This window comes from Acomys russatus, chromosome 6 (genome assembly GCF_903995435.1).
Source record: "Acomys russatus chromosome 6, mAcoRus1.1, whole genome shotgun sequence".
Taxonomy (NCBI): domain Eukaryota; kingdom Metazoa; phylum Chordata; class Mammalia; order Rodentia; family Muridae; genus Acomys; species Acomys russatus.
The window spans coordinates 29,566,520-29,579,321 of record NC_067142.1 but is presented as its reverse complement, the minus strand read 5'-3'; the positions used below and the strand labels follow the sequence as shown (position 1 = coordinate 29,579,321).

Sequence of the window (12,802 nt, the reverse complement as noted above, 5' to 3'; positions counted from 1 at the left end):
CAGCCCAGAATTGTTGTCTCGCTGCAAGGTCTTTACCTTAGCCATGCCTGCAACTCTTTTTTTTTTTTTTTTTTTTATAAAACACACACCAGAATCTAGGAATTGGAATGCAAACATCATTGGGGGCTGCCATTCTCTTTGCCACACTAGAAGTCTTTCAGTGCACACCAAGAATACTGGCTATTAGAATTATCTATTTGATTCATGATTGAAGAAGAAGCATTTTGGGGGATTCTGAGCAGTCCACACGTAAAGACTTAAAAAGACTGAAATTGAAGGTGTTCCCCAGTGAAGTGCAGTAATCCACTATATATGTCCATGTCATCAACTTTCTTGCCCAACTTCCCTTCAACAATCACTCACTTCACTCAAACGCTGCAAAACGGCTTTTAGGCAATTTCTTTGTTTGCTGTCAACACTTCCTGCCTTTTCTCCCCTCCACTATTACATCTTGAACCGCTCTAGTCGTGCTTCCATTGTCACTGCAGAGAGCCCTCACATCGAATCATTCAGAGACTCCCCACTGCCAAGGTCTATGGTCAGCGCTTATCTTGGGGAACCCAGTGGCAGTTGAGACAATTGATTCTTGCACTTTTCTTTTTTGAAAACAAAACAAAACAAAACCAACTCTGCTTGAGTTCTTATTCCCTTTGTTTTCTTCTTGTTCCTCTGGATATTTCTCAGCCTCATTTTTAGAAATATTGTCTTTGAATCTTTCTAGCTTATAAATGTTGGAGTTTCCAAGGGCTCAAAACATTATCAACATATACCGAATTTATAAGCTAATGGCAGTGAAATTTATAACCTTAATCTCTCCTCTGAACATAAACCTATAATAGCTCAGTTGGAAAGCCAATATCATATCTCAAATTTAGCGTGTTTGAAAGCTAACTTGTTTTCCTGTCAAGCCTGATTCTCACATTTCCCAACTCAACAAATGGCATCACCATTACTCTTGTTGATCAGCCAGTTAACAGTCATCTCCACTTTTCTTTCTTTCCCATTCTATGGTCATTTAATCATCATATTCTATGTTCTGCAGCTTTGGAACTTATTCTAAACTTGCCATTCTTACCATCTTCATTTTATTAAACCAAATTCAACTGACAGCCGCTCTCACCTGGAATTCAGCAATGGCCTCAAAGTTACATATTTGTCCCCAAACTCTGTACCCTTTAGAATCTTTTCTTTACCACCCAGGCTAGGATCTTTTGAACAAGTATAAGCGGTACCTCATCTCTACCCCAAACCCTCTACAGCTTTATGTCTTCATGCTGAAGTTAAAATAATATCCTGCCTTTGCCTTCTTTCAGAACACAACATGATTTTCACACCAACACCAGCAATGTGGGATATCTGCCTATTCTCCTATCAAGCCAGGAAGTATCTGTCACACATTGCTCCTTCACATCCAGGCAGGTCACTTATTTTATTCAGGTTCCTGACCAAATTTTACCTTGTTGACCAACCTCTCTGAAACAGGACCTCCTACAACTCCAAACCCACTTCAGTTTTATTCTTCGCATTTCAAAGTGAAGCCATCTCATTATAAATTAATTTATGTATTTAAATTTTGTCAGTTTTACTTTTCATTGAGGAAACAGATATTGCTTGTTCACTATTTTATTTCCTAGACCTCAAACAATGTCTGGGACACAGGAAGCAAATAATTGTAACTATGGCTTGAACTAAGAATTATCACAGTCATGAATGAACCGTGAATTGGTATTCTAGCCCTGAGGTTGTAAGAAGCCGAACAGATAATGTATCATTTGTTGTAGCTATCTCACATTAAGATCAATAATAATTTGCAGTACAAGGTGCTGGGAAGATTTGCTTCATGTATTTGAATGTGACATTACAGTGGATGTGTGTTGGTCAGCTAGGGTCACCATACCAAAGAGAAAACCATTGTGAGAAAGTAGCACAGGCCATATGGATGTGTTTTCTCCCCTTTCTAACACCTAGAGATATGAGAACAAGTTGCGGGCAGATAGCTTTTTTCCCTTGTGCCTGTGGTCTTTCCTCTGCGTATATCTGTGTCATTCTCTCCCCTCCACACCTCATTTTGCATTATAGAGAGGGCCTCATACAGCCCATTAGGGCCTCAAATGTCTGTTTCTTCTGCTTTTGAGCCAAAGAGCCCGTGGAACAAAACAGCAGTGGACACAAAGAAAGGGGGTTAAGTTCACTGCTAGTTTCTTGTTTGGGCTACTGAAAACCGTCTTTATAATTCTTCCATGAGCTGATGTTTTTGCCATGCCTTTCTGAGACTTTGAGGCTTTGGAACTGCTAAGGTGGCCATTATGGGGTGATTTACTGAATGATTAAGCTTCTTAAGGATCACAATCAACACAAGTAAATAGGATATACCTTGGACATACCTAGGCTCCCAGCTAAGAGTTACCTCAACAGACAGCTATCTGAATCAGGCACTGTCTATCCTTTTCTAGTGGAGTTTTTTTTTTTTTTTTTTTTTTAACATCTGAATAATTAATGCCCTATGCTATTCAGGTGGGTAATTGACGACACTAATCTTTGTTCTTATTTTACGCACTGCTAACTGTGCATCAGAATTTTGGTTTTTGCTTGTCCAAATGACAACATGTATTACTATTATGCCATGTTGGGAAGGCAATTCTTTGGTTACAAGTTATTTCCAAATGTGCCAACTTGGCAAAGTCTAATATAAGATGTTATTTGGTTCCAGGGCTTAACGTATAGGACAAAATCCTTTGACAAGCTTCCTCAGAGTGACCAACCCAGCATCTATTATTACTTTTTAGATATGTTTATTATGTTAAGAAGTATAACTATTATTTTTTTTTAAGTATAACTACTATTCATAGATCTCATTGATCTAGAGCTAAATATCATCATGTGTCTGGACAGCGTTTTCTATAAAGAGCACACACGCTCCACCACCTCAGGGGCACACACCTGATTCTCCTGGATTGTGTTCCTCTTCCACAACGTGGAGGTCTCAGCTCGTTGTTGATTTTGCACGGGGACCAGTGTTCTACAACCCAGGAATATTGATCACACTCACTGTAGCATGGGACTGCCTCATGAACCTGTCAAGAACAGGAAAGAAAGAAAATAATATTATATAGAATGATCCAAGTCATTGACAATCCTTTAGTAATGCCTGCCGAACAGAACCTGAGAAATGGCACTGTTGCCATTAGCCAAATTACATCCCCCCAAAGGAAGATGTATTTGACTTTTCTGAATTTAGTGAGCTGCCCGAAGATGCATAAAGGGAAATCAGCTGAAGTCAGATAGTGTGCCTTTACAGACAAGGACAAAGGACAGCCATGCCCCCGCCAGAAGCACGAATCCCATTATCATTTCATTTCCTCAAAACGCTGGCTCATCTGTATTAGGTGCCAGTTCTCAATTAGATGGTATACTGTATCCCCAGATGTACTTAAACATGTCAATTGAAACAAAAACATGCAAGGCAAATTTACTCTTAAATATGACGGGTTTTTAGAATGCATAAGAAAAGTATAGAATTATTTATACAGGAAATCTCTCTCTCTCTCTTTCTTTCTTTCTTTCTTTCTTTCTTTCTTTCATTCTTTCTATTTGTGCCTCCAAGTGATCAATTCTAAGAGGCAATCACTCAGCTTCCTTAGCATGTGGCTTCAAAGAAATGTAGTTATTTGTAGGATGGTTTTACAGCATAGCTAAAATGAATATGTGCCCATACATAAGCATACACACACACAATACAAGATAAACATCTACCAAAAAGTTATTCATTTGACATGCTTACTAGGAACATTTATAATTTTATGATTAAAAAATAAAGCAGTGAGGACATTGAGCTCTCCTGCTTTTTCCTATGCATTTGCTTATGGTAAGGCTTTCCTGAATGTGCCAATGTACATCACAGGTAACCCAGGTTTATTTGAGTTGGCCTTGAGCATCCATTGCTGGTCATCACAGACACGGGACCTGTGTAGTGTAAGAGGCATCAGGAAAATAAAGCCCTCTGGCTTATAGAGATGATTCCAGTTCTGACAGAGTGAAGAGGAGGGACCCGGTCTCTTATCAAAGATGTAATTAAGCTTTTTCCTTTTAAACAAGCATTAAATATCAGTCTCTTTCCACAACTTCCTTTCTAATTCCATAAAACTGAGGAAGGAGACTAAGCAGAGCTATCTGAACAGAGGCACCACCTATAAGTTCCCATCACATGCAAGGAAAAGCACCGAGCAATGGGACAATCAGAGCAGGATTGGAGCTCTGCTGGCATGCTCATGGAAGTCACATGTGAGCCAGTGACTGGAGATACCGGTTCTTAGAAATCACAATGTCAGGGACAATTTTAACCATGGGGTTCTATTTAGTCCTGGCACATAGAGCACACCAGGACAAGAGTGAACCCAAGGTGAAGGAAGTGTATGGGCAAAATCAATGGAGGAAGGAAGACAGAGGGGAGATGGATGTGTGGAAAGAGAAGAGTCAGGTAATAAAATACAACACCTTCATGCTGTGGGTGCTGACAAGAATGGGGTGGCATGGTTGGAACCCTTGCTATGGTAGAATAAGGGGGAAGCCACTTACAGCTGAGAAACATCTGCTGCCATTCCCAGAGGACAGTAGAGGGAAGAGAAGAATCTCCCCAAATGGAAAGGCAAGAATTCTATCAGATAGGCACTCAGCTAACAACCATAAATCCATGGCTCTCACTGAATTTACATGTTATCTATCTAATTCTTTAATACACATCAATATGTATTTTCATAAACACTTTCATATGCCATCCATATCAAACTTCTTCAAGCAACTAAGAAATAGATCAAAATTCATTTAAAAAGCTATTTTTCTGTACTTCAGGAACAAGCTGGACAGAATAGGTGGAAAATCCTTTGGGGGAATGCACCCAGTTTTCTTAAGCTGGCAATACTGTGAAAAGCTTACATGTCTACACCACACTCCCTGCCATGTAAAGCTCCAAGATTAGATGGGAAATGAAAAAGTGCTTAGCTGCATGGACCTGTCTCGTCATCACTGGCTCTCTGTCTTTTATCCCTTACTTTCCAGTGATCTGAGAAGCAAGCCACAATGACAAACTACTGCAAGGCTCAGAGAGGGCCTGTGTAGGAAGATGATGTGCCATCGTCTTGTCTGAGAGTGTAAAAACCCAGAACCTCTTCAAAGCCAGCCACGTGGAGTTACGTGTCATTTTCACTTTTCCATATGTATATTCCACTTTTGTTTATTTTTAGCACTGGAAATTAAACCCACAGCCTTGCTTAGGCTGAGCAGGACTATACTAGTGAGCTACATTCCTAGACCATAGTCTCTATTTTTAAACCTGTCCATGCTGTTAGTTCTAGCTGACGAACGTCTGCCCTCCCCCCAAAGCCCAGAAAATTTAACACCTTAGTCTCCATAGACAACCCTCTCAAGGTCCATATACACCAGCCCAGCATGGTGGCTCGTGCTGCCATGTGCATTACTGGGGAGCAGACCCACAAGAATGTTCTCACCTCTACCTTATCTGTGGTTGTCTTTTGTTCTCTCAGTATCTTGATATTTTTTCACTTTGGGTGTATTAACAATCTGTATAATTTGTACCTTAAATAATGCTGACAAAATATACTAACCCCTGCCCCCCACAATTTATACTCTACAGACATGTATTTGCTTTTGATCCTAAATAAAGCCAGACCTGTGCATGTATTTCCTGGAGAGAAGAGAAGAGAAGAGAAGAGAAGAGAAGAGAAGAGAAGAGAAGAGAAGAGGAGAGAAGAGAAGAGAAGAGAAGAAAAGAGAAGAGAAGAGAAAAGAGAATTTATTTCTTAGCAATCTTTGGTAGGAGGCAGGGAAAGCATACATTTTGGGAGGTCTTATTTCATAAAATATGGAGTGAAGGAGGATTCTCTTTTTTGTTGGTTTGTTTATTTATTTTTGAGACAGGGGTTCTCTGTGTAACCTTGGCTGTTCTCAACTTGCTTTGTAGACCAGGCTGGCCTCAAACTCATGCCTCTGCCTCCTGAGCACAAACAAAACATCCACAGTAGGCAAGAAGAAGATTAATGCTATAGGTTCTGATTTCTCTCTGCCGTCTCTTCATTCTGGCTACTGTGTATTGCTGTTTGCTGGTTTTATTATTATAGCTTTATAATGAAATGTGCTATTGCGTGGACTTTATCAGGGAATCATATGAAAATGTTCTGCAGTGGAGAAATGAGCCATGGGAAAGTTAAATGAAAATCAGTTCTAAATGGCACAAATTAGGGGAAAATAACAGCTTTTAATAGGGCCATAGATGCTAACTACATAGCCGAAAACTCTAAATCCTCTGAGAGAGGCAGCAGTTCACTCTCCTAGAAATGAGTCCTATTTATTACTTCTTCGCTGGGGACCTCAGTTTTTATAATTTTGCCAGCCCCAGATTCATATCATAAACTCATTCACTGAGTCGGTCTTTTAATATTCATGAAATAAACCTGCACTGCTGCAGCAGATCAGTTTAATTAAGCAGTGCTTTCAGAGACCCCTTTCCAGCTAGCTGGACTTGCTTGGCATAAGCTTGAAAGCAAGATCTCAGTGGGGATCAGAGGTTGTCTTTATTGTGTGTCACCACCTTAGAGTTCAATGCCCTTAAACTAAATTATCATGTGGCAAAAATGATTAATAAATGCAGAGGAAGTGAGAGAGGAAAGATGGGTGGGGATGGGGAGAAAGGGGGGGCCTCACAGCCTCTCATTTGCTGTTGCAATAAACCTTGTAGGGAAGCTGCCACTCACGGCCTAGGTAGAATACTTCCACTCCAAGGCTTTGTGTCTCAACACTGGAAATTTGGCAGAATTTAAAAATCTGTCCAAAGGCCCATTTTGGATCAAGTTGGAGCCAGGCTCTACCCTACTGCAATGAGATAAGATGACATCCTTCGTACAGTGTGCATCCTTCTGCCCTAAGTGCTCTGAACATTTCACATAAGAGGCATGAATTTACCTCTGATGAAGCCAGGACTCCCAGATCATAATTCTCTCTCTCTCTCTCTCTCTCTCTCTCTCTCTCTCTCTCTCTCTCTCTCTCTCTCTCTCTCTCTCTCTCTCTCTCTCTCTCTCTCTCTCTCTCTCTCTCCTCCATGACTCCCCTTTTCTCTCCAGATGGGTTCCCTTTCTCAGTTTACCAATATGATCCTTTTAGAGCTTAGTCAATAACTTTCACTTGTCTCTATCCTGGCTGAAGTTTCAGATTACTCCAAGAGCTTTTGTTTCCAGCTTCACTAGTTTGGTTTGTATGTGGTCATGCACCGTGTAATGCATGTGGTGGTAAAGATCCGACAGAAAGCAGCTGTGCTCACATTCTGAACAATTGTGCCATCACGACCAACAACGGTGCCACAATAATCCTGTGTGTAAGATATTCTGACTCAAATCTTCATCCTCAGAATCACTTGAGTTTGGCAAGGCTTGTATGATCCTTATACGTAGCTAAAAGCCTGGAGCGTGGGTGTGGTTGTCTGAGAATTCCACTCTGGAGACGTCTGCTCCCATAGGTCTGCTCAGCTTGCTGCAGCTAATTACCAGTCACCAAAGGACGGCTTGTACTAATGATATTCTTTTTTTTTTTTTTTTTTTTTTTTTTTGCCATTTTGAAACAAGCTCTTTTAATACCTTGACTTTTCTCTATCAGATCTTTCCTTGTATATGTATATGTATGTATACACATGTACAAATACAATACATATTATGAGCATCTTTCTATAAATATGTTTCTGCTAATGATATTCTTGTTGCTGTAACCAAATATCTGGTGGCCAGCTATGTAAGAGAAGAAAATTTTAGTCTGCTCATGGTTTGATTTTATAGTCACTCCTGCCGGGGAAGACATGACTTGAGGCTTCAGCAGCATGAGACAGAATGGGTTGTATCCTGCTATCAGGCAGAAAGTAGCAGAGCAGAGCAGAGCAGAGCCACAGAAGGGCTACAAAACCTCAGGCTCACCCTCCTCCAGAGAGTCTCTACACACTAAAGGTTCTACAGCAGTGGTTCTCAGCTTGTAGATACTGGCCCTTTTTTTGGGGGGGGGGTGTCAAATAACCCTTTCATAAGGGTTGCCTAAGATACTTACATTATGATTCATAGCAGTAGTAAAATTACAGTTGTGAAGTAGCAACAACAATAATCTTATGGTTGGGGGGCACCACAGCACGTGGAATTAAGGGGTCACAGCTAATATTAGAAAGGTTGGGAGCTGCTGCTTCTCTAAAGCCTCCGCAAACAGTGCCACCAATGAGGGGTCAAGTGTTTAAACTGTGAGTCTATGGGGGACATTTCACCCTGAAAGTTTAAGAATACTGCCTGCTTCTTCAGGGGTACAGATAACGTTGGTAGTCAGCTCTCCGTATTTTCAGGCCAACCAATCACATACCACGAGCACTCAAAAGGAAACATTGCAGCTGTAAGATTTTTTTCCATTATCATTACCTTCCTAAGTAATGGAAACAACTATTTCTACATCCTTTATATTGTATTACTTATGATAAGTAATATTGAGTCAACTTAAAATATACCTGAGAAAATGCATAGCCAGTATGCTAATACTATGCTATTTGCATAATGTACTTGAAAGTGTACAGACTTAAGTTTCTACAGACAGTCCTGGGATCAGCCCTTTGAGGATATTGAGGGATAGTTACAGTTTAAAATTCCTACAAAAGGAAAACCATAAAATAAGTGTTTGAAGTCTATCAGATAATGTCTGGTTTTTCATATAGAAAAATTGCACAAGTAATTTATTCCTAATCTGTGGGTATGGAGGCTCCTTTGACAATTTCAAAAAGGCAGACTATCTTTTTTAAAGAAACAGCTTCTGAAATTGAAGCAAGAGCAGACATATGTCTTTAGAATGGTTGAAATTATTTTAATTAAAAAAGGTGGATGGAAGAGAAAAATCCATAAATGTGTTCAAATTGGTATCTACAGGCAAATCATCCTGTTTGTGATTTTGTGCTGGGGTTTCTTGCAGGGCTCTGTAGATTCTTTCTAGGTCAAGTGAACAGTACTCAGAAGTGTTGGCAATTGTCAGTTTAGTTCACGTGCTGCCAAGTCCCCTCTACTTCCTAGGCACGTTTACAAGTTACATTTGTGTGGCTACTGCAGGGGCCTCCTCAGACTGTCATCACTCCGGGCTGGTTAGTAGTCACCACTGGCTTTACTTATGCATTATATATTTCCAATTTTGATATTAAAAATGATCCTCACAATGCTAAATGAGCACTGTTTACAAAAATCTCCTGATGAACACATTATTGAGAAATGTGATGTTAAACAGTAAAGAAAAGTAGTTGCTGGCTATATTCTGTCTTCCCATGGTTTGCAGAGTCTGAGGAGGGATCCACACGCCAAACTTATCTACAGTTTCAATGGACAATGTTACCCGAGCCACATCAGTATCATCTTTTGTCAAAAGATGTGGCACTGTTGTGATTAATGAAATTGTAATTTAGCTTGAGAGCCCTGCTGCATTTGAATTAGCTTATCTCTCATTAGGAGCTTTCCAAACCGTGGCTAAGGTCTGGCTAAGCTGAAGGTCCTCATGGAACAAGCTGAACGGACAATGCCCATGGGCAACAGGCATGCCCAGAGTGCAACTCTCAGGTAGCCGCAGCCACACTCCAGCTCAGTCCTTTCTTTCTCTAAGCTTTAGTTGCTTTTAGCGATATATAAAGATGACATCTCCTTGTGGAACTCAAGGAGACAGGGAACTGCCTCCTCTTCACATAAGAAAGAAACTGACTTTTAAGAAGGCTAGACTCTAAATTTGCAATGCTGCTTAGATTTTAGTAAAAGGCATTCTGCATGGAATAGCTTTTCCCCTGAAAGTAATAATGAAGGCTCATCCACGCCCCAGAAGCTCTCAATGCCATTCTCCTTTCCCCTCTCCTTTCCTTCCCACAGATGTACAGTCTTCTTTTTGGCCTAAATCAATGATAATTTTTTTGAAATGGGGTTTTGTTATATAGCCCTTAGAACTCACAGAGGTCTGTTTGCATCCCATATGAAGCATTAAGATTAAAGGCTTGTACCACCTGGCCACAGTAGTCACCCTTTAAACACTGAGCACTCAAGGCCAACACCTTTATGAAGGGACAACTGTCTGTGTGGCTTTGACTTGAATGTAGTTGTCCTACTTACTCTGAGGTCACGCAGGGATCCAGGACCCAAGGTCTTATACCATGAGATTGAGAGTAGAAATCCAGTGTGACTATTTTTTTTTTTTGTTGTTGTTGTTGTTTGGTTTGTTTGTTTGTTTTTTGTTTTTGTTTTTGTTTTGAGCGAGGCTTCTAAAAAGTGAATAGATTAGTAGATTAGGTATCATTTGTCAGGAACTGTCATTACTGAAGGTATGGTGGCTTCATGGGGACCAGGGGAGGACACACATGTGCAGAAAGATGTGTATTCAATCCATGGGTGATTCAGCCTTTCAAGAACAAGGTGTTGCCACTTGGGCTTCCAGTCACAAAGATTGGTGGTTAAAAGTACATTTCTACCCTGAGTATTTATTACAGAAATGAAAATCTGACCACAGCATGAGTGATTCACAGAGATCTACTTCCTTCCCTGTAGTGACAGAAATGAGACTAAAGGACATTAAACTGAATGAATCTGTATCCATTTCTTTTATGCCCTCTTGCCTTCTTCAGAGACGTCACACAGCATCAGGCCATCACTACAGAATGTGGCTAATAGAGAGGGTCTGCAAGGCTCTCATCTAAAGGCCCAGAGTCACCTGTGCTGACATAGTTTAGATTATTCAAGATGACAAATAATTGGACATAATTTAATTAAAAATCTCTATATACTTTGAGTATCTCTAACACAATATCCAGAATATGAAATATCCCCAAATCTGTGAGTTTTTGAGCCCCATGTGATATCATAGGTCAAACATTTCACATCTTATCTCCTGAGATGGGCTGCAATGAAAACACAGGTATACCAAAATCCTACAAAAATTAGCTTCAGCTTATGTGTATAAACACAAATTATTTTCATGTGTGAGCTTGGTTCCCATTGCCAAGGCTGAAGGTACCCCACCAATGACCCTATGTCTTCACTTATAGGTGATTTATGATTGTTACTGTGTCTTATTTAAGTGAATGTGAAAACAAGTCATGGTCTTAAAGTGAAATGCACCATAAAGAACAGTCAGTCAGCAACATAAATTATTTTTTTTCAGCCCTATAAACTGTATGATATTGTACAAGAACAGCAGTAACATGCATGCATGCACACTTGCCATGTCTGGTGCAGCTTACAGAGCAGAGAAAGCATACCAACCTTGGCAATGTGGGAAAGTTGAACTAAAAAGCCTAACGGGGCCTGACAGCCCTTGACAGATAATCACAAGGAATACAGAATACAACACGAGGAGGAATCTCTTTCTCAGAACTGAATGCTTTGCCTGTGTCAGTACTTTTGGGAGAGGCTTCTTACTGACATGTTCTGTGTAGTATGAAATTGTGAGAGAGTGTGGAGATTGTTCATGGAATGCAGGGATCCCAGACACAGTGGCCATTCCACTATTCACAGAACAGATTGCAGTTATCTGTCAAAGTCAAATGAACAGCAGCCACACCATGACAGCTATGCTTGATATTTCCAGAAAATACTGGATGAGGCACATTGCTAGCACTTCAGAAAAGGAACAGAAAAGAGATCACAAACAGAAAGAGCATGAAATGACTCAGTCAAAGAAGGACAGGTATTGTGTGATTCCACTTGTGCCAGGTGTCTAAACCAATCAAGTAGATGCGAGTGAAGAACAGGGCAGTGGGTAGGAAAGGATGGGGCCTGGAAGATGGAACATTGCTAATCAAGTGGTGTAAAATTAGTTACACAAGCTGAGTTATCGAGATCTTCCATATGGCGCCATGCCTGTAGATGACAAGTCTGTGGTATATGTGGACATCTTTAAAGTGGTAGGCTTCATATTTAGTTCCCTAATTACAATAAAATTGTTTAAAAATTGGAAAGAGGATGTTTATCTCAGAGAAGTTCAGGGTACATGATATATTGTGTGCAATCTAGTGTAAAAATAGATGGATGATGAGTAGATGATAGGAGATGGTAAAAAGGTGATGGATAGAAATGATGGATGGTGGATGAAAGGTAGATGATAATTAGACTATTGATAGATGATGGACAGAGATGACAGATATGTGATAGATTGGTAGGTAGAAATAGATACACAGGCAGACAGGCAGACATAAAGACATAAAGACATATAGATAGCAAATCTGTGTCCTAAGATATCACAGACAGAAATCCACCAAGAAAGCAGTTTTCTCTGGGTAATAGAAAAGAGACTGGGAGCTGGAGAGAGGGCTCAGTGGTTAAGTGCCACACTGCTCTTACAGAGGGCCAGAGTTGGTTCCCCGTTCACAACTGCTTGAAGCTCCAGCTCCAACACCCACTTCTTGCCTCGGTGGGCACCTGCATTCTCATGTACACAATAAATATACTCATACAAGTTTAAAAAATTAAAAAGAGATAAACTAAGACGTGACTGCCTTTGCAGATGACACAGGCTATTGACCTCCCCTCCAACTCAAAAGAATGAGGTGGGGCTGAACTGCCCACTGCTTAACAGATCTATTTTCTCAGGAACAATGTTTTAATGGTAAGTTCATCAGAAGATATTTGGAGGTATTTGGTGTTTATCAAGAAGGGGAGATGCCAAAGTGAGACTTGATAGTCTATGACCATAAAGTGGAGGAGGAGGTCCCCCTCTGTCATAGACCTAGGGGAGGGGAATAGGGTGAAAGTGG

General features: G+C 40.4%; 1 protein-coding gene across 1 annotated transcript in view; it reads right to left on the bottom strand.

The window, feature by feature from the left end:
- Thsd7b (thrombospondin type 1 domain containing 7B) overlaps positions 1-12,802 on the bottom strand; it is an 839,983-nt gene that overhangs the window by 84,491 nt on the left and 742,690 nt on the right. The window contains exon 16 of the mRNA XM_051147323.1: positions 2,941-3,074. Within this exon, the coding sequence (XP_051003280.1) occupies positions 2,941-3,074 (134 nt within the window). The remainder of the gene's footprint in view (positions 1-2,940; positions 3,075-12,802) is intronic.